This window comes from Trichomonas vaginalis, chromosome III, assembly GCF_026262505.1.
Source record: "Trichomonas vaginalis G3 chromosome III, whole genome shotgun sequence".
Lineage (NCBI taxonomy): Eukaryota > Parabasalia > Trichomonadida > Trichomonadidae > Trichomonas > Trichomonas vaginalis.
In genome coordinates this window covers 12,219,313-12,245,070 of record NC_067205.1, presented here as the reverse complement: position 1 = coordinate 12,245,070, position 25,758 = coordinate 12,219,313, and the positions used below count along the sequence as shown (strand labels likewise).

Here is a 25,758-nt window from a genome sequence, read left to right as displayed (position 1 = left end):
AATATTATACTTAAACTCAACTCCTGGAGTACCTGGTGTTTCAATGATGCGGATGTTACCTATTTTCATGAATGGTGGAGTTTGACCACAGCATTCGATTTCAGGGTCGAGATAGTCAATGACACATTGTTTCCCTGTTATTCGTGAGATAACATTTTCAAGGTCCTCCTTTGTTTAGAATTATTTGGTTCTTGCTTATAAGATTTGTCAAAAGCTTCTTATCGTCTTTGAGTAAAATGTTTGGTATAACTGAAGAAGGTAATGGTCTACGTTATCTGAAGGATTTGTTTGAACATTTGTGTAAGGGTTGTCGTTGGCTTCTCTTGAAAGAACTTGGTCCAGTGGTGGATACTCTAACTTAACATCTGATGTAGCGTTAGCGTTTGAAGCTGAGTTTAAATTCACGGATTTCAGCTCTGGTTCTTTTTCTTTCAAACACTCCACTATAGTTCTTTATGACAATATTGTTTGTCGTTCGTGAGTCAACATTTGATGTTGGTTCAATTGGAACATTAACGGCACCAGCTAAGATGGATTGCTTCTCATTTCATATAGAATAAAAACCTTTTATATGTATGAAATGAACAATATACTCGACAAGGGTTTGAATGTAAAGCTAACGAATGAAAATAATGTTGAATTCACCGAGACAGGTGTTGTGTATAAAGATGTAGAACTACTGAACAAAAGAGCTAAGGAAGAAGCAGGAACATGAATAAAGGGTGGAAGCCTATAAAAATTTATGTCAATGATGGCTCAGGAGGTTCAAACATAAAGTATGCAGAAAGTTATAGAGTTTATGCTCTCAAAGGTGAAAAGCCTTCATTTAAGAACAGCTATTCTAACGCATATCCTCAAAAGCTAACGGATGGGGAAGTGGATGATATGAATGACAGCAAAAATATTAACAGAAATGGCGACAGAGATGCATGGAATTTGTTTACCATCAGTCAATTAAAGCATAAGATTTAAAACAATGTTGGTCGTTCCCATGGAATATTTTTGACTTTAATGGTATTAGTCATGATATGAATCTCAAGGTATGAACGAGGAGAGATGAGAGACTTATATGCTTCCCAAATTTCTTCAAAAGGTAATGTTATACCTGACTGTTTCCAAATGAGTTCAATATCATAACGTGAGAAACCTTGAAAGATAACGAAGTCAGTTATGAGACGTTTTATGTTTAAAGCAAGGAAACCATGTTTGCATAAGTATTGTACAGTTAAGTTAATGTCTGACTTTAGTTATTGATGTTAGCTAATGGTGATCAGGCTTTGACACTAAACCTTTCCGGGCGAAGTCGTCACAAACGAGCAGAGTATTTGAAGGATATTTTTTGAAGGGGTATTTTGAAAGTTTTGATAGAATGTAGTTTGTCAGTCGTTTCATATCGTAAACTCCTGAGTACTGACGTAAGTGGTGTTTGTCAATAATTCTTTCCATCTCTTCTGAAGTCTTTTGCATTCCTGACTGTATGAACTCTTACGATGGCATAATATTTTCTCTTACGTCGAATATAACGTTGAAGAAATTCAAATGAGTTCACTGTCTGGAACTTTAACGACAGATGCTTGAACTTTACTCGTGAATGTTTTCGCTGTTGAGTCCATAGAGTCTGAAGTTGCTGATATAATGATTTGGTCATAATATGAGTCATTTCCTAAACGTTCTGTTATAAGAATATGACGAATGAGGTTAAATGTCTTTCCTGACCCCATCTTTCCACAATAGAAATTACACACCATTTGAACAGAACTCATAGTCCTTACTGAAAGGAAGAATGAGAGAAGAGTTAAGTTTATCTGTGGTTTCATTCATGTCTTCATCTACGTCATGTATTAAATGCTTCATTTTATCTCCATTAAAAATGCAAGTCAGAAATATTCAGAAACATAGCACCGAGTCTAACTGACAAGAGTATAAAGATATACTATTGAACACGTTATGATGAAACCAACCAAAAATTCAAGAAAGTCAGTATACTTATGAATATCCAAGACACTGGGTAGAGTATGTTAGGAGGTGAGAAAGCTATTGAAATCAGACAGGTTCGAAGTATTCCAGCAGGAAGAACTATTATTAAGAGAACTTTAATGTTTTGAGATATAATGATGAAACAAAGAAGCAAGATAGTTTTCCTGTTGCTGTGTATGTGAACCTTAGATACAGGAGATGACATTGAAAGTTTTTAACACAAAGCTTCAAACGTAGTGAGAGAACAACTTACTGCGGAAAAAGGACATCCATTACCTTCAGAAGTTACCATAGCATATAATTTGAAACAAACTCAATAGATTTAAAGTCGTCTCTGCAAAGAAGTCAGGTTTTACATTTAATGAAAGCAGATGTATATTCGAATGAAAACTTCAAAGCTATTGCATGGTTAGATAATGACGATTGCTTTAAGAAAATCTTTAAATTCAGTGACTCAACGATGTCAATAGATGACCTTCGTGGAATGTTACCATCGACGTTTACAGTTGAAGGTTCAGCAGGATTGCTTACAAGATTGTCAATTGGTGGCATTTGGTCTCGTGAGAACATTGTTATAAAATCCAGTATAAGTGAATTTGCTGAAGAATCTATATTATGTCTTTCAAACTATATGTATTCGCCGCCAAAGCATTATAGTATAACAAACTTTGTCAGTAAGTTTAACATAAGACTTGTCGAACCTTCTTCAATGAAAGATGTTGTGCTACCTAAAGATGGAAAGGATGGACTCATTATTGAAATGATTTTAATAGCATATTAAATGAGTTTGTTCTTGAAGGTCATTCATGATGAAATAACTGTTGTAGAAGATGTTAGCAATTGTTCAGACATTTTGAAGCGTATAGATGATATAAGAAATAAGTTAGATAGACCGCAAAGCGGTGAGGCGAAGCCCGTGAGAACGCTTATGTTTCATTGACTTTCTCCAGTAACGAGAACTTTTATGAGATAATATTGAAGAGAGATGATTTTAATATGGGTAAATGGTAGCTTGGGCAGCTTTAGGCGCAATGGGAACAAAAGCATTAGCATTTGGAGCAAAAGCACTTGGAGCTTATGACGCAGTAAATAAAATGAGTGGAGGAAGGGTTTCAAAGACATTAGATGCAAATAAAGGAAAGATTGGAGGCTGGGTTGCAAAGAAGTTAAGATTAAATAAAATAGGGCTCATAAATAAAGCATCCAATTTGGTTGCGACTGAGTCAGAAAATGCTTTAGGAAAGGATGATGAGTTTGCAAAACATGCAAAAGACTTTAATGACCAGATGAAAGGTGAAACAATGCATTTAAATAGATTCGATGGAACTAAAGAAAATGTTTCTTCTCCACCAGTAGTTCTTCCGTATGGTCCCTATGGAATGTATGGAAACCCTTACGAAAGACCATTTGACCCATTGACTGGTGGAAGTAACTGGTATCATTACGGCCGAAGAAGAAAGACAGTCAAGTTGGAGACAGACGTGAAGAAAGCAACTAAAAAGAAACCAAGGAAGAGAGTTATAAAGCAATGAATTCAACAGGGTGAAAAAACAGGTGAGATCTCACCACTTCACCTAAATTTATTTTTGTGCTATGTTTTCATACGTGTGAGGGTGGTGATATCATTTATTTTTTATTTTATTTTTTATTTTACTGAAAATTTTTATTTGGATGTAAATGACGAAAACTATTGAGATAACAAACTACAACGGTCATGAGTTCAAGAATTTGTTCTTCGTTCCTCGTGAAAATACATTCTATCAGATACGAGGGAGAAAGGGTAAAGTTAGTTTGAGCGTTTATGACTACAAGCATAATGGAAAGTTTATACAAGCATACGATACAAACGGTAAACGTGTTTCATTAGCTTTGTCAAAACTTACTAACATTTATTTTGACAGTGACTTTGACCTATATGAAGAAGAAAGTGAGTCAGAAGAATATGAACTGTTGTGTGAAGCACAGCAATGGGAGGAGTTGCAATACTTTTGTAAGTGAGAACGTTTATTTTTTACATTAGTGAGGTGAAGTGGTTGGTGGTTTTGTAAATATTTAAGGTTGAGTTAGTGTTGTCGTTTGTGTTGTAAAATATACGTTAACGATTTTGTAAAGTGTCAAATTCACATATCAGGGGTAAGGAGGCGCGCAGTGCCTCCGTACCCTTGATATGTTTACTAACTATCATAGTTCAATATTATGTCGTCTGCTCTAACAGTAGTGAAGGATTTATGTGTATGATTTTTGTCGGCTTTACTATTTAATGTAGCTTGAAGTTCATTTATATCGGAGATGTTGTGTTTATGAGATTTCAAAACTTTGTTCATTGCTTCGAGTTCATCTTTGTCAGCTTTACTTTTAATAGCATCTTCAACGGTTATTTTTGTCTTAACTCTCAATGTAAATCTTGGTTCAACTAATACACCGTTAACAGAGAAAGTAGAGGCATAAATTTCATCGTTATAACTAAATGCTTCTGGTGCTTTACCCGTGTCATACTGTACAGTACAGCTTATGTCATAACCTTTAGCACGAATGTATTTATATCTTCTTTCATTAACATCTTCCGTCTTCACTTTTTCATCCTGTGTTAAATATCCATGGTAGTCTGTTATAATCTGTTCGTCTGAAGTTATATAATGAACGTGGTTTTTATCTGCTTTTTCGGCTAATTTCTCTTCTATCTCATTTATTTCAAGTTCATGCCTACCACCACCTCCCGAAGAAGTATTTTTCTTCAGCTCTTGAAGAACGTCCACTTCGCCATCTTTGGTGTCAATAATGAGACTTTGAGTTAAAACCTATCCTGTCTTAATGGATGTTTGTAAAACTTCTTCTTCACCGTGTTCGGGGTCATGGTCGTCATCATATCTTGTGAAATCAGAGATGTTGTCATACATTAAGCATATCTGTCTCAAAAGTTCTGCTATTTGAAACTGGAACGAAAGATATACAGAACTTTCATCATCTCCTAAAGTCAAGTCTGCTTTCTTAAGTATTTCTTGAATGTATACAATGAGAACAGAGTACCTTGGAAAATATTCGAACAATATTTCATTAGCTGTTGGTTTTGGTGGTTCTTCTGGAGTTTCTGTTGTTTCAGTTCCTTCTGTAGGTTCTGTTGGAGTTTCTGCATCTCTTGACTTCAATGCTCTTGCTCTCAAAGACCTAAATGTTAGAGCACCGGGTTTTACAAAGGACTTTATAAATGCTTTAATAGTTCCTGGTAAGTTATTGTTAGCATTAAGTAAGTTCCTTATGCTTCCATCATGTACGTCCATAGCACTATGTAAAAAATCTATACTTTTCTTGTAGTCAGCAATAGACTGACTGTGATTTTTTAAAGATTTGTCAATACCTTTAAGCCAATCTTCATGCATGTCTGATACTGAGCCAAGAATATCATTTGCTTCCTTTAGTGTATTTTGTGCTTCTCGTAAAGTATCCAATCCCGTACGTGCATTTTTGCTATACGTCTTACAGTATCTATTTGACTCCTTGTTTCTTGCATCCAACCAGATAAAGTTTTAATAGTATCCGAACCATTTGAAATGAAGTTCAAAGCATTTTTAACGTCATCTAAAGCTTCTTCACCAAGTACTGCCCATATCTTTCCGATTTGGTATTGAAGAACTCCATATGAAGCAGCTGTTAAACCAGTATTTATAAGGTCCCATATCCATGATTTAGCAGTTTTTCCATCCTTTCCATCCTTTCCATCCAAACCGTTTTCGCCTTGAGGTCTTGTATTCCTTGTATTCCTTGTATTCCTTGTGGTCCTTGTGGTCCGGTGTCACCCTTCTCTCCTTTCAGTTCATCTTTATGTCGTTATAATATTCTAATGTCATAAGGTGTACATCATTACTGCTACCAGCAACGCCGAGAATTTGTTTCTCATTCATGACTAAATTCTTTAGGCATTTAATGTTGTCGTCAAATCGAAAGCTCTTTAACAATTCAATGAGAACATTCAGTACTTTCACTAATGAGGCATCTACTGTAGAATTTATATATTGCACCGTTCCATCATTTATGATGGGAACCTTGCTTGTTGTAATGAATGGGTCATAAGTGTTAAAAGTATCGAAATCAATGACTTTTTTAGTTTTCCATCGTCAATGACTAAATCATTGCCTTCAATGGTTAAAGTTGAGTTTTTCGTTTACTAGTTCATGTGCTCTTCTTGCTTCATTTGTTTCATACGCATATGCAGCAATAGTCATATTTTAATGAGAATAAAATGTTGTTCTATTTGCAAAGTACAGACCCAAACGAATATGGAACAGTAAAGCTTCAAACAAACTTAGGTCTTCAGAATGAAGCACTTGCTTTCAGAGTTGTTGACTTCAATACTATCGCAACTTTTGTCATAACAGATGAAACAGATTTCATAGAGATTGAAATAGATGACAAAAGAAGTTTTATAACATTTCCTAACAGAGCAGAGTATAGAATAGATAAAATTGCTGGAGTCATAGATACTCTCATAAATGAAGAAACTATTGACAACATAGATGTCGAACTCTCTTCTGAGGGAACATTGAAGTTCAGTAGCAAGAAAGAGTTCAAGATAACACGAATGAGTCATAGAGTTCAACTTCTTTTAGGAGCATACCATATGACATTTCCTTTGAAAAGTGTTGACAAAACGATTGAGATGAAATCTGTTCCATACGTATGTTATGGTAATTGTTTGTACATTGAGTCTAAAATAGCTAATGTCACAGGCATTTCAGGAGTTAATAGTAAAGGTTCAGTAGAATATAAATCCTTCTGTTATGCAGTCAATTCAATGTTCATTCCAAACGTTCCTGTCATAGCAACTCATTTAGGTAAATGGGTTCGCATTAGTCCTCATAATTTGAAAGACATGCAATTCAGACTAGTTGACTTTCAGGGCGAGCCCTGTAGAACTGAAGGCACCAGTGCGAATGACTGTTGAAGTTGACTTTTTAGAAATATATTAAATGCAACAGCTTACAAGAGAACTCAGAGCTAAAAATATAAAGTATGAATGTTATGTATTAGGTCATGAACTTGGTTGTTGCTGTTTGATGAAAACAAATGAGTTAGTTATGTCAGTCAAGAGAACAGAAAATATTGTGTTAGTGAAACTGCACCAAGTCAATAAGATTAGGTTTGCATTATGAAGATGAGTTCGATACTGTTGAAGAAGTTTTGGATAGATATTACAAATTGCTAACTTGAAATTTTTTGACTGACGGTGCAAAGCGCCAAGATGGGCTCAAAGAGCCCTCCTGACTGCTTTAATTTACTAAAACATATTTCAAACAAAGCTTATAGTCAGTAGATAGTTTTGTATACTCGTTCGAATATTTATACTTAAACTCAACTCCTGTAGTTTCTGGTGTTTCAATGATGCGGATGTTACCTATTTTCATGAATAGTGGAGTTTGACCACAGCATTCGATTTCAGGGTCGAGATAGTCAATGACACATTGTTTCCCTGTTATTCGTGAGATAACATTTTCAAGGTCCTCCTTTGTTAGAATTATTTGGTTCTTACTTATAAGATTTGTCAAAAGCTTCTTATCGTCTTTGAGTAAAATTGTTTGGTATAACTGAAGAAGGTAATGGTCTACGTTATCTGAAGGATTTGTTTGAACATTTATGTAAGGGTTGTCGTTGGCTTCTCTTGAAAGAATTTGGTCCAGTGGTGGATACTCTAACTTAACATCTGATGTAGCGTTTGCACTTGAAGCTGAGTTTAAATTCACGGATTTCAGTTCTGGTTCTTTTTCTTTCAAACACTCCGAACTATAGTTCTTTATGACAATATTGTTTGTCGTTCGTGAGTCAACATTTGATGTTGGTTCAATTGGAACATTAACGGCACCAGCTAAGATGGATTTGCTTCTCATTTCATATAGAATAAAAACCTTTTATATGTATGAAATGAACAATATACTCGACAAGGGTTTGAATGTAAAGCTAACGAATGAAAATATTGTTGAATTCACTGAGACAGGAGCTGTGTATAAAGATGTAGAACTACTGAACAAAAGAGCTAAGGGAAGAAGCAGGAATATGAACAAAGGGTGGAAGCCTATAAAAATTTATGTCAATGATGGCTCAGGAGGTTCAAACATAAAGTATGCAGAAAGTTATAGAGTTTATGCTCTCAAAGGTGAAAAGCCTTCATTTAAGAACAGCTATTCTAACGCATATCCTCAAAAGCTAACGGATGGAGAAGTAGATGATATGAATGACAGCAAAAATATTAACAGAAATGGCGACAGAGATGCATGGAATTTGTTTACCATCAGTCAATTAAAGCATAAGATTTAAAACAATGTTGGTCGTTCCCATGGAATATTTTTGACTTTAATGGTATTAGTCATGATATGAATCTCAAGGTATGAACGAGGAGAGATGAGAGACTTATATGCTTCCCAAATTTCTTCAAAAGGTAATGTTATACCTGACTGTTTCCAAATGAGTTCAATATCATAGCGTGAGAAACCTTGAAAGATAACGAAGTCAGTTATGAGACGTTTTATGTTTAAAGCTAAAAACCTCCATGTTTGCATAAGTATTGCTACAGTTAAGTGGTAATGTCTGACTTTAGTTATGATGTTAGCTAATGGTGAGTCTGGTTTTGACACTAAACCTTTTCCGGCGAAGTCGTCACAAACGAGCAGAGTGTTTGAAGGATACTTTTTGAAGGGGTATTTTGAAAGTTTTGACAGAATGTAGTTTGTAAGTCGTTTCATATCGTAAACTCCTGAGTATTGTCGTAAGTGGTGTTTGTCAATAATTCTTTCCATCTCCTCAGAAGTCTTTTGCATTCCTGACTGTATGAACTCTACGATGGCATAATATTTTCTCTTACGTCGAATGTAACGTTGAAGAAATTCAATGAGTTCACTGTCTGGAACTTTAACGATAGAGGCTTGAACTTTTGACATAAATGTTTTCGCTGTTGAGTCCATAGAGTCTGAAGTTGCTGATATAATGATTTGGTCATAGTAAGAGTCGTTTCCTAAACGCTCTGTTATGAGTATATGACGAATGAGGTTAAATGTCTTACCTGAACCCATCTTTCCACAATAGAAATAAACACCATTTGAACAGAATTCATAATCTTTGCTGAAAGGAAGAATGAGAGAAGAGTTAAGTTTGTCTGTAGTTTCATTCATGTCTTCATCTACATCATGTATTAAATGCTTCATTTTATCTCCATTAAAAATGCAAGTCAGAAATATTCAGAACATAGCACCGAGTCTAACTGACAAGAGTATAAAGATATACTATGAACATGTTATGATGAAACCAACCAAAATTCAAGAAAGTCAGTATACTTATGAATATCCAAGACACTGGGTAGAGTATGTAGGAGGTGAGAAAGCTATTGAAATCAGACAGGTTCGAAGTATTCCAGCAGGAAGAACAATATTATTGAAGAACTTTAATGTTTTGAGATATAATGATGAAACAAAGAAGCAAGATAGTTTTCCTGTTGCTGTGTATGTGAACCTAGATACAGGAGATGACATGAAAGTTTTTAACACAAAGCTTCAAACGGTAGTGAGAGAACAACTGACTGCGGAAGGGCATCCATTACCTTCAGAAGTTATCATAGCATATAATTTTGAAACAAACTCAATAGATTTTAAAGTCATCTCTGCAAAGAAGTCAGGTTTTACATTTAATGAAGCAGATGTATATTCGAATGAAAACTTCAAAGCTATTGCATGGTTAGATAATGACGATTGCTTTAAGAAAATATTTAAATTCAGTGACTCAACGATGTCAATAGATGACCTTCGTGGAATGTTACCATCGACGTTTACAGTAGAAGGTTCAGCAGGATTGCTTACAAGATTGTCAATTGGTGGCATTTGGTCTCGTGAGAACATTGTTATAAAATCCAGTATAAGTGAATTTGCTGAAGAATCTATATTATGTCTTTCAAACTATATGTATTCGCCGCCAAAGCATTATAGTATAACAAACTTTGTCAGTAAGTTTAACATAAGACTTGTCGAACCTTCTTCAATGAAAGATGTTGTGCTACCTAAAGATGGAAAGGATGGACTCATTATTGAAATGATTTTAATTGCATATTAAATGAGTTTGTTCTTGAAGGTCATTCATGATGAAATAACTGTTGTAGAAGATGTTAGCAATTGTTCAGACATTTTGAAGCGTATAGATGATATAAGAAATAAGTTAGATAGACCGCAAAGCGGTGAGGGCGAAGCCCGTGAGAACGCTTATGTTTCATTGACTTTTTCCAGTAACGAGAACTTTTATGAGATAATATTGAAGAGAGATGATTTTAATATGGGGTAAATGGTAGCTTGGGCAGCTTTAGGCGCAATGGGAACAAAAGCATTAGCATTTGGAGCAAAAGCACTTGGAGCTTATGACGCAGTAAATAAAATGAGTGGAGGAAGAGTTTCGAAGACATTAGATGCAAATAAAGGAAAGATTGGAGGTTGGGTTGCAAAGAAGTTAAGATTAAATAAAATAGGGCTCATAAATAAAGCATCCAATTTGGTTGCGACTGAGTCAGAAAATGCTTTAGGAAAGGATGATGAGTTTGCAAAACATGCAAAAGACTTTAATGACCAGATGAAAGGTGAAACAATGCATTTAAATAGATTCGATGGAACTAAAGAAAATGTTTCTTCTCCACCAGTAGTTCTTCCGTATGGTCCCTATGGAATGTATGGAAACCCTTACGAAAGACCATTTGACCCATTGACTGGTGGAAGTAACTGGTATCATTACGGCCGAAGAAGAAAGACAGTCAAGTTGGAGACAGACGTGAAGAAAGCAACTAAAAAGAAACCAAGGAAGAGAGTTATAAAGCAATGAATTCAACAGGTTAGAAATGAGGGTAGAAATGAGGTTAGATCTACCCTTCTACCCTAAATTTATTTTTGCGCTATGTTTTCATACGTGTGAGGGTGGTGATATCATTATTTTTTAAGTTTATTTTTATATAAATGACGAAAACTATTGAGATAACAAACTACAACGGTCATGAGTTCAAGAATTTGTTCTTCGTTCCTCGTGAAAATACATTCTATCAGATACGAGGGAGAAAGGGTAAAGTTAGTTTGAGCGTTTATGAAGGAATGAAGAATGGAAAGTTTATACAAGCATACGATACAAACGGTAAACGTGTTTCATTAGCTTTGTCAAAACTTACTAACATTTATTTTGACAGTGACTTTGACCTATATGAAGAAGAAAGTGAGTCAGAAGATTATGAGCTGTTATGTGAAGCACAGCAATGGGAGGAGTTGCAATACTTTTGTAAGTGAGAACGTTTATTTTTACATTAATGAAGTCGTTAGTGGTTGGCGGTTTGTAAATATTTAAGGTTAAGTTAGTGTTGTCGTTTGTGTTGTAAAATATACGTTAACGGTTTTGTAAATATTTAAGGTTAAGTGGTGTACGGAGGCGCGCAGTGCCTCAGTACACGACTTAGCCATACTAACGAACATAAGCGTTCTCACGGGCTTCGCCCTCACCGCTTTGCGGTCTATCTAACTTATTTCTTATATCATCTATTCGCTTCAAAATGTCTGAACAATTGCTAACATCTTCTACAACAGTTATTTCATTATGAATGACCTTCAAGAACAAGCTCATTTAATATGCTATTAAAATCATCTCAATAATGAGTCCATCCTTTCCATCTTTAGGTAGCACAACATCTTTCATTGAAGAAGGTTCGACAAGTCTTATGTTAAACTTACTGACAAAGTTTGTTATACTATAATGCTTTGGCGGCGAATACATATAGTTTGAAAGACATAATATAGATTCTTCAGCAAATTCACTTATACTGGATTTTATAACAATGTTCTCACGAGACCAAATGCCACCAATTGACAATCTTGTAAGCAATCCTGCTGAACCTTCTACTGTAAACGTCGATGGTAACATTCCACGAAGGTCATCTATTGACATCGTTGAGTCACTGAATTTAAAGATTTTCTTAAAGCAATCGTCATTATCTAACCATGCAATAGCTTTGAAGTTTTCATTCGAATATACATCTGCTTCATTAAATGTAAATCCTGACTTCTTTGCAGAGACGACTTTAAAATCTATTGAGTTTGTTTCAAAATTATATGCTATGGTAACTTCTGAAGGTAATGGATGTCCTTCCACAGTAAAAAAACAACAAAAGCTTTTATGACCTTGCTAAGATTTACAAATCTGACAGAAACTGGTTCTATCGTGAAAACTTACCGATTTCAATGACACCGAATGAGCAAATAAAGGAAATTGTCAAAAATACTCTTCCTCAAACACACTATGACATCAAAGGTTGCACAATACTTACATTCAAAGAAGACTTACCATTACTGAAGGAAAAAATAACAGAATATTTCGATAACTTCAAAGAGGAAGAATGAAAACTTACCGATTTCAATGAAAAACATTAACTTTTTGACGAAGTGAAGATTTGCACTTTGTCAAAATTTAATGAAAACTTACCGATTTCAATGAAAAACATTAAATTTTGACGAAGTGAAGATTTGCACTTTGTCAAAATTTAATGAAAAACATTAACTTTTTGACGAAGTGAAGATTTGCACTTTGTCAAAATTTAATGAAAAACATTAACGTAAACATTAACGATAAAATTTATTTCCTGGACTGTTGTCAAAATGTCATGTTGTCATCATTTTTAAAAGAAGTTAAATAACCTGGTGACACATGGTGACGTGGTGACACCTTCAGTTCTTCAAAAATATATTTTTGCTTAAATAGCTTCAGGGTCTATTTCTTCAACCATTTCACTTTCTTCGTCAATGTCAATAGAAGCTTCTTCAACCTTTGGTAAGAATTTCTGTATAACATCTTTGTTCGTTATTGTCTTCAGAGATGAAGGATAATATTTCACAGATGTTTCACCCTTCTTATATTCTTTCTGTTTGGAAAGATTTAAAGCAATACTGAAGAAGTCAATGTTAGAGTTCTTTATGATAGTATAGTGTGTATCTTTGACATTCACGAAGAAACTCTTTTGTTTCAAAACTACTGCTAACTCTTGTGAAGTATAACGTTTGCGGTCAATGACGATAGCTAATGGTCTGACATACTGACCAAACTTAGATTCTTTCACAAACTTCTTGTTAAAGATAACATTAACATTTGAAGCATTATTGAACTCATTCTTGATGACAGTAGCGAGAGCATTGTATGAAAAGAACTTGCAATCTTGCATGTGTTTCATTAAAATAAAAAGTTTGAAATATTTTAAAACTAACCTTAAAAAATCTAAGCTAATTTTTTTCTAAGAAAATTTTTTATTTCCTACTAAAGATGTATCGGAAGTTGTCTAAGTTAGAACACTCGGAAATAAAACAACTTCTAACAGAAGCTAACATAGATGTTGCAAAGCATTACGCAACAAACAAAAAAGCACTCGCTGACATCCTCAATGACTACAATGGTGCTATAAGTTATGATAGAATTCATGAGTTCATAAAGCCGCAACGCGGCGAGGACGAAGTCCATGCAAGAGCATTTCCTTTAAATGACGTTGCTATTGACTTATATCATAGACGTTCAGTACCTTATGAAGTAAGAAGAGAAATGTTTGACATAACAAATGCAAACATTGGTGAAACAAGAAGAAGAGACGACACACTGAAACAACAGAGAAGAGAGATGTTTAAGAGCGCTATAGAACAAGTTCGCAAAGCTAACGATGTCATTCGTTCCATTGACGACAAACCAAAAGAAGGTGAGAGATGGTTAAAGAAAGATGAAGAGAATAGGAAGAGAAATGTGAAGTCAGGCAATAGACTCATTGACTTTAACATCGAAGCTTTAGATGAACCAAACAGAGACTACTTACACAAACATTTCGGTAAGGTTTTCATGAGACTCTTAGAGAAGATTAAAATAAACTCCCAACAAAGATGGATGGTATGTTATAAACTTGGTGGAAAGTATGAATGTTCTACGTTAAACCTCAATAATATTGGAACATTACTACATCAGCTCTTGAAGGAGAACTTTATATCAGAGATAGAAGCAAATGCTGCAGGTATTGTTGAAATGCACTATGACTTCTTCTTGACAAACATAAAGAATCTTACCGAAATAAAGATGTATGATTTAACAGAATATGAAGGCTTAACGATGTCAGATGTAAAGAAAGGCAAACCAAAAAAGAGACCATATAGAGATGAAAGCACACTGACAAATGACCAGAAAGCCATTTTGGAAGCTCTTAAGCAAACAGGAAACCCAGCACTTATAGAAAGCTTTTGGAAAGATAATGGTGAAAAGAAGTTTTATAAGAAGAGAAGCGGTCAGTTCTGGAAGTATCTTTGCACATTACCTATAAATCTTGAGCGCTACCAAATCTTCAATGAATTGAACAAAAGAACTGCAGCACTTATGACAGAAGACAATTGTTTCGTTTATGCTTGCATTCAGGCTGGAGTAGATGGAGAGACTATTGACCACATGAGAGAAGTCATTCGTGTTAGAGACTTTCCTCAAAGTAAAGTACAAGAAATTTCTGATGCAACAGGTATAGCATTTAATGTTACCATTGGTTATTTCGACAACTCCAAAGATAACAGAATAATTCACTACATACCAAAAGAATGTGAAACTGCTCGAACTATTGACTTACTTCTTGTTGAAGACCACTACATGCTAAATGAAAGGTTACCAATGACAACATACTTCATCAGAAATTACAGAGAAATCTTGAAGGAGTGTGGTGGAATGAACATTGAGAAACAGATGAAGATTTATACAAAGAGAGAGAACAAATATGTAGTTCGTAATGATAGAACAACACCGTTATGGGATGTTATGAAAACATTGTGGGAGTGCAAATATTTCGAACCTATTTCTTATGGAGAACTTTTCACATATACGACTGACTTATATAAACAGAACCTTGCACCATTTAAAGATTTGACATATGCTCCAAAGTATTGTGTACAACTGAAGAAGAAAGCCGAGTCAAAAGAAGTAAATAAAAATAAGTGCAAGTTCATTCCTGAGCACGTTTTCTTTGCTGACTTTGAGTGTAGCACAGACGGCTTTCATAAAGCTTTTAACATCTGTTATGACAGTGAAGATGGTTCAGTGAGTGAAAGCATTTGGGGTCAGAACTGTGCAACAGAATTTTTGGAACGACTTCCTGACAAGAGTTTAATATATTTCCATAACCTCAGTTATGATATAAACTTCATCTTAAGACACATGACAGAAGTGAAAGGAACTCCCATCATTAAAGGTTCACGAACAATGCAAATAACTGGCTTATATAAAGGAAGGGCAATTATTATAAAAGACTCTTACAGTGTTATAAATAAGAAGCTTAAACTATTTCCTGCTATGTTTAACTTACAAACAGGACCGAAAGAAGTATTTCCATATAACTACTACAACAGTACTTTGTTAGCAAATGACAACAGAACTGGTGTCATTTCTGAAGCATGTAAGTTTATCCGGGATGCAGATACATTCATGAAAAACATAGATTCCATCAAAGGTTGCAGAATAGATGAGAACCACTTCGACTTAGAAAAGTATAGCACATTTTATTGCAAACAAGATGTAAGAATTTTAAGAGAAGGTTTTGTTAAGTTCCGCAATGACATATTGAAAGAATTTGATTTAAACGTTTATGACTACGTTAGTATTTGTTCTATTGCTAACAAATTGTTTGAGAACAGAGTGTACTTCCCGAATGGAAATTTATATGACCTCTCAAATAAACCAAGAGAATTTATTTCACGCTGTATTCAAGGTGGAAGATGTATGCTGTCAGATAACATTAAACAAAAGAGCGAAAAGAAACTCATTGCTGACTTCGACGCTGTTTCATTATATCCATCAGCTATAGCAAGACTTTATACTTTAGAAGGTATTCCAAAGGTTATGAAGAAAGAAATGTTAAGCACAGAGTATCTCATGAGACATTTATTCGATGACGACCAAAAGGAACCCATTGGTGAAAAGTTTATGTCTGGCTTCTTTGTTCTCATTAAGATAACAGAGATTGGAATACATAGACACTTTCCTTTAATAGTTTGTGACCCTGAACTAAATCCAGAACTTAACGTTCCCAGAAGTTCAAACACTTGCTGTTTAATGTATGTTGACCATATAACATTACAAGACCTCATAAAATATCAAGGTGTCAAATGTGAAGTGTTGCAAGGATACTATTACGATGGAAACAGAGATATTAGAATAAGAGATGAAGTAAAGAAGTTGTTTGAGTTAAGGTTAAAGTATAAGAAAGAAGGAAATCCATTGCAAGAAAATATAAAGCTCATTCTGAACAGTATTTATGGCAAAACTATTCTATCTCCTATTGAGTCAAAAATAACCATAGTAGATGACAAAGATGCTATAAGATATGCCATCAGAAACTACAACCATATAGTGAAGTTCGAAGGTTTGGATGGTTCAGATAAAACTATTTTCAAGCTAACGAAAAGCATTTGCAGACACTTTAACTTCTGTCCACTTGGTGTTAATATTCTGTCAATGTCGAAGAGAATAATGTGTGAAGTATTCTGTACTGCTGAGGACTTAGGAATGGACATCTTTTATAGCGATACGGACAGTATGCATCTCTACAATGAAGATATCCCTCGTTTAGCTGAAGAGTTTGAGAAACGTTATGGAAGAGTTCTCATTGGTAAAAACCTTGGTCAATTTCATAGCGACTTTGCAGAAATCACACCTGGAAAACAAAGTTTAGCATACAAGTCAATATTTTGTGGAAAGAAGACTTACATAGACTTACTCACGAATGATTTAAATGAAGTTGCATTTCACTGCAGAATGAAAGGCGTGATGCAAGATGTTATTGCTTTAACCGCTAATGAAATGTTTCCTGACTCTGTTCAGTGTTTCTATGATGAAGATAAAGGTTTAATGGTTCCGCAAGGAAAATTTGACAAAGACTCTGAGTTCAGTGTTATGAAGTTATATAAAGCACTTCATGATGGTCAAGAGATTGGATTTGACTTATGTAAGTCTTCTAGTCCATGCTTTGAAGAGAAGTTTAACTTCTCAATAACGACTAAAACAAGCTTTATTCGTAAGTTGAAGTTCTGAGGTCATTTATTTTTGTCAGCAATGAGGTCATTCGTGATAAAAATAAGCCGCTAGCGGCAAGGGCGAAGCCCATGTGGTCATTTACAATACTGCGATGGTAGAGTTTAAGAGTTGTGCTTCAATGTAGAGACAGTCCTTATGGTCTGGAGGTAAGAACACTGGGCAGTTATGGTCATGAGTGGAGAACATGTCTATCCAAAACTCACGATTGAAGCCAGTTAATTTATAGTATTTAGGGTTAGGAAGTGGTGAAGTTCTTGTATGACCAATGAACTCATTTTCAACTCCCTTACTTAAGTTTGAATATAATATAGCTTGCTTTCTATCCCAAATGCCAGGTGTTACAATCTTTGAAAATTCATTTTTCCTCGGAAGCATTGCATCATAATTGAAAACATTTTTGAAATCATCACTTGGTTCAGAGATTTGAAATCTTATACGTAATGGATTTTCTTTCTTTTTAGCTACTTCATTGAGTGGTGAATATATAACAAACTGACAGTCATGAGTTCCATCTTCATTTTCATTAAATTCATAATGAAAGTCTATAAGTTGTGGCCGACTACCTTCTTCTTTCAGTTGTACAAGAAACTCACGTAAAGGCTGTAAAGTTTGTACTTCAATGTTGAACTTTTTCTCGAACATCTCATTAAATGAAATCATACATTGCAACAATGTTGTATCGTCTTTAAAGTATTTGTATATGTGAATGTTTTGGGCGCTTAAAGACTGTTCGTCATTTTCTATCTCGACTTGAAGTATAAAGTCAACCTTTCTGAAAGCACGTGTTATATACATATTTGTTATGCCAATGTACTTCTCTTCATTTATGTTCACAATCCAGTCTGTTGGAAACTTAAACGTTACTCTGTTCCCCTTTATTTTGACGTCAGGGTTTTCACTACTGAACGCAACAGATAAAGGTATTTGTCTATACATTTAATTCGGATAAAAATAAACCATTTACTCTTTCTTTGCTTCAGCTTCTTTAGCTTTTGCTTCAGCTTCTTCTCTAGCTTTTTTCGCCAGTAGTCTTGGGTTCTTTTGTCTTCCAGCAGCTAATGCAGCAAGTTGTTTTTCACTAAGTTTTCTCTTTGGTCTCTCTGGCTTTTGTTCTTGTTTTTGTTCCTTCAGTTCGGATAAAATTTGCTCATGAATTTCTTTCTTCAATGCTTCAACATCTATGACCCCTTGGGTCTTGTCCGTAGGGCTTGTCTGAGTCATTTGACTGTGGATAAAAATCTAACTTAAAACTTTAACCGATGTAAAATGAGCTTGTCAAAATCAGAACGAGAGTCTATTATATTAAATGACGCAAGAGGAATACAACATCCTTTCTATTACGTAAGTCAGAGTAAAGATGGTAAAATATACGTAAGAAAAAGAAAGGTTCCATTAGCGAATGCAGAAAGCGACAACATTAAGGTGCATGGCAAGGGTGAAGTCCATATAAAACCTTCTGTTCAAACTGAGCCACCAAAAGAACAAGAAGAAAAGAAGCCAGATGTACTTTCAATAACGAACCAAGAGCTTATTGCAAAGTTCGTGAATTTCATTGAAAAACAAACCGAGTCAAAGAACCCTGACCGCCAGTGAAAGAAGTTGAGACAAAAGAGAATGTACAGTTCATTGAAAATGTCAAGAAACAACTTCCACCACGAATGCCAAGAAGAAGAGTGAGAATAATGAAGTAAATAGATATTTTTATCTGAAGTAAATACATGCAGAATGAACAGCTAAACGAATTTACTCCAGCAGAGCATATTCATCAGATTCGCTCATATTTCGATATCATAGACAATGCAGTTCAAATTGGTGACACTAATAGAAAATATTCTGACGCAAAGATTCCATCACAACCTGGAACTGCTAAAGATAACACATGGGTAACATTCAATTTCTCACCTCCTGGTGAAAATATGTTGGACCTTTACAATACATTCATTACGTATAAAATGGAAGGTCAATTTATTGTAGATAAAGAAATTGGTTCAGGTTCCAATAAAACAAACCCACCAGGATTTTGGATTGGTTTCGATGACGCTTTCTATGCAGTTGCTGGATATCAAATCCTTGCAAATGGTCGTATCGTATATTCTCAAGACAACGCAAGAGAAGAAGCATATATAACTTCAAACTCACAAACTACCGAACAAATAAAGAAAGTAGATGTTTTCTCAAAGACTCGACATGAAGATGTGTGGAGTCATTCGGGAACATGCAGAACAGGACAAATTGTTAGTGGTCCAATTACAGCAGGAAAATCATTTGATTTTAAGCTTCGTTTAAGAATTCCTGTTAGAAGATTCCTTCCATTAGAAGCTATTCGATTTATTCCAGCTTTTGCAGGAAACATTCAGCTTAAAGTAAAGTTCAGTAGCGACGCCTTACAATGCACATCTATATCTGTAAATGATATCGTTGCTTTCAATCCAACTCTTAAAGTTGCATTTGCTTCAGATTCAAATCCACCGACAAATAAATTTGTTCCATGGAATGAACCATTCACTATGATAACGAAGGCAGTAGAAGCTAGTGGAACAGTTACTATTACAACTGTAACCCAGCAACTATTTCGAACAAAGATGGATTTTAATGAATGTTTCATTCATCCAAAGTCATTCTCTTTAGACCCTAACATTTATACAGAACTTGTAGAACATTATACAAACGAGGCTTTATGTTTTCCTGTTAAAGTTATGGATTGGATTCCTATGGACGGTTCATTCTCAAAGAATACAGATAGTTCAAGTGCAACATTTACAGCAGCTTATACGCCTATTAATGTTAAAAGTATTTGGGCACTATTTAGAAAGAAAGACAACTATTATGTTAATTTTGAGAACCCTAAGTTTAAATATCTTCAGCTTTCCATGGGAGCTTATGGAAATATGCCTGCAGAACCTGAAAAATCATATGGACCTGTATTTTATGAAATGGTTGCGAACGCTTGCAATACAAACAATGATATGATAGGATTTAATGAAGATGTTATGAGGTCATTGGTGGATGATGGTAGTGTGGAACATAAATGGGATAGCTATGACAACACACATTTCTTATGTGGTTTTCCAACAGAAGTGGACTTTTGCTTCCAGCAAGGTCAAACATCTACTGCTCCAATAACATACAAATTGACTGTTAAAGGACCTATTGAACTAGCAACTGAAAATGTACCAAAGCTACTTATTGGATTTATGAGGGATTGTTGCTTTGCCATTCAGGTGCGTGCTAATGGCATCCCCATAATAAGATTAGATGACTATAACTTAGCTACGGACGACAGTGAGGAATAAAGGATGAACGTTTATTTTTAAAGCTTATAAATGAGTTCTTCATCAAGCTCTCGTGAACCTTCACCATCTATGAAACAAACTTTACCAAACGATTATGGAGCACCTATTGAATATTTCTTACGAGCTGCACAATGGCAAAGAGCAGTCTCACCAAGGTTAGGTGTTCCACCAGCTCCTGTCAAAAATAGCATTTGGTCAAGTCCTTATATAAAATATGGTCTCCCACTAGGTTTGCTAGCTACAGCAGGAGCAGTTATGATGTTGAAAAGAAATAAAGCAAATGTTGTAAATAATACTGAAGTAGCTGAAGTTAAACAAACTCCAACACCTTCGCCAAAACCAACGCCTTCACAAGCAAAACCTTCAATGACTCCTGAACCTATGGAAGTACAAACTCCTGTTCAAAAGTCAACTCCTAAACCGACTCCGACATTTAAACCAGAACCTACTCCTCAAATAAATCGTAAAACTCCTGCGTTTCCTTACTGAAAAAATAACGTTAGTTTTATTTTATTTGAACATTTTATTTAGAGTAAAATGACGACTAAAGTCACTGAAGCAATGAAACAAAAGTTCTTGGTAGAATACATTAAATCAGGAACTATTCCAGAAGGTTTTTACATTCATACTATGAAGGATGGTAGAGTTCAGTTTAGAAAGATAAAGCAACCATTAGATAAAGAAGGTATATTAAGGAAGATTAAACTTCATGAGGACAACATTGCTGAACTTAGGAAGAAGCTAGAAGAGTTGGATAAAGCAGACGACAGTGAGGAATAAAATATTTCATTAGTTTTATTTTTACTGAAAATTTTTATTTGGATGTAATGACGAAAACTATTGAGATAACAAACTACAACGGTCATGAGTTCAAGAATTTGTTCTTCGTTCCTCATGAAAATACATTCTATCAGATACGAGGGAGAAAGGGTAAAGTTAGTTTGAGCGTTTATGATAGCAAACATAATGGAAGATATATACAAGCAGTAGATACAAACGGTAAGCGTGTTTCATTACATTTGTCAAAACTTATAAACATTAATTATGACAGCGACTTTGACTCAGACGATTGGAGCGACAGTAGTGATACTGAAGAATATGAACTATTATGTGAAGCACAGCAATGGAAAGAGTTGCAATACTTTTGTAAATGAGAACGTTAGTGTGAACGTTAGTGAGAACGTTAGTGAGAACGTTTATTTTTTCATGCACGTGCATTGTGTCGCGGGGAGTTGCCATGGGCAATGACCTGCGCACAATATATAACGTACAGAGAGGTGAGATGAGGTGGTTTATGTGATAAATACTTTACGTGGCAGAAATAGTTTAAGGTTATTAGAAATATTGCATATGCGATGTAAAATATACGTTAGTGGTTTTGTAAAGTGTCAGATTGACATGTCTTCGGTAAGATGGCGCGCAGTGCCACCGTACTGAAGATATGTATACTAACTCCAGATAAGATTGGGTGAAAGCGCCCAATATCTTACTGCTGTTTCTGGCCCGGCATGCTCTAATCGCGTCTTGGTGAAATGATTTTCTTTGAAGTATCTGCGTACTTCTCTATAAGATACATCAATTTGTTGTAATTTCAAACGTTTCCATTGTTTTGTTTGACCACAGGGAAAGGCCCAGTGGTCATGTATCACAGCAAGAGCTTTGATTTGGTCGTAGGGATTGACCCTACGACCTTTCTTGCCTTTAGGCAATGGGATATTTTGTAAGCCAAATTGATTTTGTAAAAAAGATTTTGAAACATCTAAATATTTGAAATCATTTGATTGAAGGGTTGGGGCGATGGGAACATGGGTGCAAGTTCTTCCCATGTCATTTTACCTTCTTCAATCTGATTGGAAATACCAATTAGGTAAATTCGATCGACATACCCTTTGTAAGGATTCATTCTAATGAAGTACGTTAACAATCAAAATATTCTATAAGTGTCTAGTATGGAATTCAAAAGAATAAAGAAAATGGTAACGTAAATAAACGTATTATGAAATAATTTATAATTAAAATGAAAAAAAGAAAAAATAATAAGTAAAGTGACTGGAAATGAAAATGAAAATCAGTGTACAGTTTTATTTTTTTCTCGCTGTGAAACGTATTCGGTCATTTTTTTAAAAATTAATTTTTTGTTAGAGATAAGAGCTAAAACTCGGTAAACAACTTCTTTATGTCTAGAAAATTCTATCTTGCCTTTTATTTTTTTCTCGCTGTGAAACGTATTCGGTCATTTTTTTAAAAATTAATTTTTTGTTAGAGATAAGAGCTAAAACTTTGCAGACAACTCCCCCATGTCTAGCAAATTTAACATTCGTCTCCCATTTTTATATATTTGGTTTAGAATGTTCGAAAATGCGTAATATGGTCATTAATATTAATTGAAAAGAACCTTGAATTAATTCAATCTGATCTCACAAAATATTTTAAATTACAAACTTTCTAGTTTGAATAGATAATTAGTATTAAACTCAAATAACTAGTTTATTTTTGAATAAAAATTATTTGAATTTATTCAATTTTGTGAATTTTCCTTCAAAAATCAAGTTTAAATATCTTATTTGCCATATAAGTATAAATACAATGAAACATATTCGAAATTGAAAAGAATGACTTTTTCTGTTCTTTCAATCATTCAATTTGAATTTTGCAATATTGGATTTCTCATTAAATAGCTATTAAAAACAACAAGCAATTTAACTTACATTCAAATTTATTTGTGTTATATTCAATCTTCTCAAAACTTATAATTTTCGGCTATAGCATGATTATATGCTATATAATATAATAAACCTATAATAGTATCATTCTTTCAATTATTTGAAGAGAAAACTGAAAAAATCTATTTTCGGTCTATAACAATTAAAAATAATTACTATCCTTGGAATTAATTAGAGCAATAATGTAAAGTTAATGATATGATGAAATAAATAACTTATTCTTGAATAACTTGTCGCCACTTTTTTTAGATTTTTTTCAAAATGTCAAAATGTGATGATGAGAGGTTTGAAGCTCTCAGAATTGCATGGATGATGAAACACAATAAAACAGATAAGGATGTCATAAAAGAAATTCAAAATGATGTTAGCGATGATGACGGCGAAATTCAATACGATGAATTGTATCATGATTTAGATGACGAACGGCGCGTCAAAGATATTCCAGAAGGAATAGAATTTGAACATGATGCAATTGTTCACTTACTTATGGATGAACATGAAATCGAGCCATTTTCCTTAGACGAAGAATTGAAACTCAAGCAAGACAAAAACGGAAATTTAATTCCTGAAGATGATGATCAAGAAATATTTATGAATGAAGAAAATAATTCTGATCCAGAGGAAGAAATTCAAGAACAAGTTACAGAATTGCAAGCTGGAATATCAGCATGTGAAAAAATACTTGAGATCCTTCAAAATGGCGGCACTGTTTATGATTTATTATCAGATAAAAAAATCGACCAAGACACGTTTTATTTACTTACCGATAGTGCGACTATTCTATCATTTTTGAACGTTCCCGTCTACCAAATGAACGCAACTTCACTTTTCCAAGCAAAATTGAAGCTCGAAAACAAATTACAAGAATTGTCATAGAAAAATACCATTGTCATAAGCTTATGAGATCTTTAGCTTATTATTTTACTTTTTGTTTGTAAATATATTATTTTTATAAAATTTTCATTGGAATTTGTTTATTTTACTTGTGACTTTGCAATAGAACCTAACCAAAACATGTATATTTTTCTAAAACAGATATCAAATTTTATAAATTAATAAATAAAAATATAAAACATATAAAATAATAAGCTTATTTTGGAACCAATGGCTGTAACGTATTTAGAGGTGCATCGTTTTCTTGGAAATCTTCCTTGTTATCATTCACATCTTGAATTAGAGGGTCATTTGGTCCAGAAATGAGTCCTTGGTTCTGTGGAACAGGAGGTGGCAAACCACGAAGGTCCTGTGTCATAATTGTATATACAAAAATGGCTGCGACAACGATAACTACAATTAATGGTGAAATAATTGTATAAGGCATTATTGGGTTTTCTTTGATCAATTGCAATACAGGTAATGATTGATTACTTTGTGTTTCTCCTTTTGGTACTTGTTCTACTTCTTTTTCTTGTTTCTTTCCTTTTCCAGATTTTTTATTTTTTCCTTTTGATTCTTCTTTTTCTGCATTCTTTGACTGCTTCTTAGACTTTGGCTTTTCTTTCTCTTCTTCTTCATCTTCTTGGTCGTTTTCTTCTTTTTCGGATTTTTCAGAATTTTTTTGTTTCTTTTTTGATTTTGTCTTTGTTTCCTCTTCTTCATCTTTTTCATCGTTTTCTTCTTCCTCTTCTTCTACTGGTTTTTTCTTTGTATTTGTCTTTTTATTCTTTTTTGAAGTATTATTGTTTTCTGTAGCTGATGTATCTGTATTTGTTTGCTTTTTCTTGTTTTTAGCCGGTTTCTCTTCCTCTTCTTCCTCTTCTTCTTCATCTTCCTCAGAATCATCTTCCTTTTCTTCTTCTTTTTCTTGTTTCTTTGTAGATTTCTTCTTAGAAGTTGTTTTCTCTTCATCTTCCTCTTCTTCATTCTCTTCTTCTTCATCATCTGTTGATTTCTTAGAATTTTTTCCTTTTTTTGCTGTAGTTTCCTCTTCATCTTCGCTACCATCATCATCTTCTTCCTCTTTTCCTTTCTTCTGTTTCTTTGCTGGCTTTGAAGGTGCATCAGATTCTTCTGAATCTTCTTCCTCTTCCTCCTCTTCTTCTTCAACTTGAGCTTTCTTCTTTGATTTTGAATTTAGTAAAATATTTCTATCTAAAAGTGATTTAAATTCGGTTGGACTTGGATTGAATATTTGTAGATTGAAAAAGAATGAAGTAGAAGTTGTGTTAGAGATATCTGTGACTTCATGTAATTCTGAAATCTCGTCTGGTAAAATTGAAAAGCTTAATGTTGCATATAATAGTGTTAGAAGCATTTTCGTCAATTTTTTATTGATTTCAGATTTTAGAAATGATATTTTGCATCAGATCTAATAATTTTATACTAGGTCAAACATAATTTTGAAGAATTGGCCGTGAAATTCAAGTTTTTATTGTTCATTTTTTGATAAAATGATTATTCGACTGGAAAGAGACATAAATTACTAAACCTTATTAGAAATGAATTAATTGTTTGCTAGGTAATTGTTGAATTATGTTTAAAAGATTGATCTTCATTCGATCAATGATGATATGAAATATTCCATGATAGAATATGCAGGAAATTTTTATTTGTTAATATATTCTGAAACTATATCCCGAAATCTTCAATTTTTATAAAAATCATTTTAATTCTTGGCCATTTTAGGATGAAAATATATCAAAAATCTCCTAGAGGCTTAATTCGATACCGAT

General features: G+C 34.1%; 16 protein-coding genes and 2 pseudogenes across 18 annotated transcripts, besides 3 other annotated features; 11 read left to right on the top strand and 7 right to left on the bottom strand.

Annotated features, from left to right (window-relative positions):
* Nucleotides 1-11,383: part of a mobile genetic element that runs on past the window's edge.
* Nucleotides 208-1,748, bottom strand: TVAGG3_0687730 (annotated as a pseudogene). The gene has a single exon. A coding segment is annotated over exon 1 (1,541 nt).
* On the top strand, nucleotides 2,339-2,758 carry TVAGG3_0687720 (uncharacterized protein; the record flags this gene model as incomplete). Its single annotated transcript, XM_051242932.1, has 1 exon — nucleotides 2,339-2,758. One exon carries the CDS (start codon nucleotides 2,339-2,341, stop codon nucleotides 2,756-2,758), a length of 420 nt encoding a protein of 139 aa, XP_051089519.1.
* On the top strand, nucleotides 2,982-3,509 carry TVAGG3_0687710 (protein of unknown function, DUF4107 family; the record flags this gene model as incomplete). The annotated part of the gene is made up of 1 exon (XM_051242931.1): nucleotides 2,982-3,509. The coding sequence occupies one exon, from the start codon at nucleotides 2,982-2,984 to the stop codon at nucleotides 3,507-3,509; it is 528 nt and encodes a 175-aa protein (XP_051089518.1).
* On the top strand, nucleotides 3,655-3,975 carry TVAGG3_0687700 (uncharacterized protein; the record flags this gene model as incomplete). The annotated part of the gene is made up of 1 exon (XM_051242930.1): nucleotides 3,655-3,975. One exon carries the CDS (start codon nucleotides 3,655-3,657, stop codon nucleotides 3,973-3,975), a length of 321 nt encoding a protein of 106 aa, XP_051089517.1.
* TVAGG3_0687680 lies at nucleotides 4,152-5,423 on the bottom strand (annotated as a pseudogene). Its single transcript has one exon. A coding segment is annotated over exon 1 (1,272 nt).
* On the bottom strand, nucleotides 8,280-9,167 carry TVAGG3_0687670 (protein of unknown function, DUF4106 family; the record flags this gene model as incomplete). Its single annotated transcript, XM_051242929.1, has 1 exon — nucleotides 8,280-9,167. One exon carries the CDS (start codon nucleotides 9,165-9,167, stop codon nucleotides 8,280-8,282), a length of 888 nt encoding a protein of 295 aa, XP_051089516.1.
* On the top strand, nucleotides 9,259-9,853 carry TVAGG3_0687660 (uncharacterized protein; the record flags this gene model as incomplete). Its single annotated transcript, XM_051242928.1, has 1 exon — nucleotides 9,259-9,853. A coding segment is annotated over one exon (595 nt), but the record flags the coding sequence as incomplete, so codon positions are not given.
* Nucleotides 11,384-11,604: 221 nt separating the features above from the next.
* Nucleotides 11,605-21,817: a mobile genetic element.
* On the top strand, nucleotides 12,216-12,374 carry TVAGG3_0687640 (uncharacterized protein; the record flags this gene model as incomplete). The annotated part of the gene is made up of 1 exon (XM_051242927.1): nucleotides 12,216-12,374. The coding sequence occupies one exon, from the start codon at nucleotides 12,216-12,218 to the stop codon at nucleotides 12,372-12,374; it is 159 nt and encodes a 52-aa protein (XP_051089514.1).
* TVAGG3_0687630 (uncharacterized protein) lies at nucleotides 12,725-13,198 on the bottom strand (the record flags this gene model as incomplete). Its single annotated transcript, XM_051242926.1, has 1 exon — nucleotides 12,725-13,198. The coding sequence occupies one exon, from the start codon at nucleotides 13,196-13,198 to the stop codon at nucleotides 12,725-12,727; it is 474 nt and encodes a 157-aa protein (XP_051089513.1).
* On the top strand, nucleotides 15,463-17,067 carry TVAGG3_0687620 (organellar and viral DNA polymerase type B; the record flags this gene model as incomplete). Its single annotated transcript, XM_001305841.1, has 1 exon — nucleotides 15,463-17,067. One exon carries the CDS (start codon nucleotides 15,463-15,465, stop codon nucleotides 17,065-17,067), a length of 1,605 nt encoding a protein of 534 aa, XP_001305842.1.
* TVAGG3_0687610 (uncharacterized protein) lies at nucleotides 17,149-18,006 on the bottom strand (the record flags this gene model as incomplete). Its single annotated transcript, XM_001305840.1, has 1 exon — nucleotides 17,149-18,006. One exon carries the CDS (start codon nucleotides 18,004-18,006, stop codon nucleotides 17,149-17,151), a length of 858 nt encoding a protein of 285 aa, XP_001305841.1.
* TVAGG3_0687600 (uncharacterized protein) lies at nucleotides 18,031-18,291 on the bottom strand (the record flags this gene model as incomplete). The annotated part of the gene is made up of 1 exon (XM_001305839.1): nucleotides 18,031-18,291. One exon carries the CDS (start codon nucleotides 18,289-18,291, stop codon nucleotides 18,031-18,033), a length of 261 nt encoding a protein of 86 aa, XP_001305840.1.
* Nucleotides 18,337-18,663, top strand: TVAGG3_0687590 (uncharacterized protein; the record flags this gene model as incomplete). The annotated part of the gene is made up of 1 exon (XM_001305838.1): nucleotides 18,337-18,663. One exon carries the CDS (start codon nucleotides 18,337-18,339, stop codon nucleotides 18,661-18,663), a length of 327 nt encoding a protein of 108 aa, XP_001305839.1.
* TVAGG3_0687580 (uncharacterized protein) lies at nucleotides 18,789-20,363 on the top strand (the record flags this gene model as incomplete). Its single annotated transcript, XM_051242925.1, has 1 exon — nucleotides 18,789-20,363. One exon carries the CDS (start codon nucleotides 18,789-18,791, stop codon nucleotides 20,361-20,363), a length of 1,575 nt encoding a protein of 524 aa, XP_051089512.1.
* On the top strand, nucleotides 20,394-20,852 carry TVAGG3_0687570 (uncharacterized protein; the record flags this gene model as incomplete). The annotated part of the gene is made up of 1 exon (XM_001305837.2): nucleotides 20,394-20,852. One exon carries the CDS (start codon nucleotides 20,394-20,396, stop codon nucleotides 20,850-20,852), a length of 459 nt encoding a protein of 152 aa, XP_001305838.2.
* TVAGG3_0687560 (uncharacterized protein) lies at nucleotides 20,901-21,143 on the top strand (the record flags this gene model as incomplete). The annotated part of the gene is made up of 1 exon (XM_001305836.1): nucleotides 20,901-21,143. One exon carries the CDS (start codon nucleotides 20,901-20,903, stop codon nucleotides 21,141-21,143), a length of 243 nt encoding a protein of 80 aa, XP_001305837.1.
* Nucleotides 21,818-22,442: 625 nt separating the features above from the next.
* Nucleotides 22,443-23,225: a mobile genetic element.
* Nucleotides 23,226-23,315: 90 nt separating this feature from the next.
* TVAGG3_0687530 (uncharacterized protein) lies at nucleotides 23,316-24,094 on the top strand (the record flags this gene model as incomplete). Its single annotated transcript, XM_001305835.1, has 1 exon — nucleotides 23,348-23,962. One exon carries the CDS (start codon nucleotides 23,348-23,350, stop codon nucleotides 23,960-23,962), a length of 615 nt encoding a protein of 204 aa, XP_001305836.1.
* An 82-nt stretch (nucleotides 24,095-24,176) lies between these two features.
* Nucleotides 24,177-25,355, bottom strand: TVAGG3_0687520 (Utp14 protein family; the record flags this gene model as incomplete). The annotated part of the gene is made up of 1 exon (XM_001305834.1): nucleotides 24,177-25,340. The coding sequence occupies one exon, from the start codon at nucleotides 25,338-25,340 to the stop codon at nucleotides 24,177-24,179; it is 1,164 nt and encodes a 387-aa protein (XP_001305835.1).
* Nucleotides 25,356-25,758: the final 403 nt, after the last annotated feature.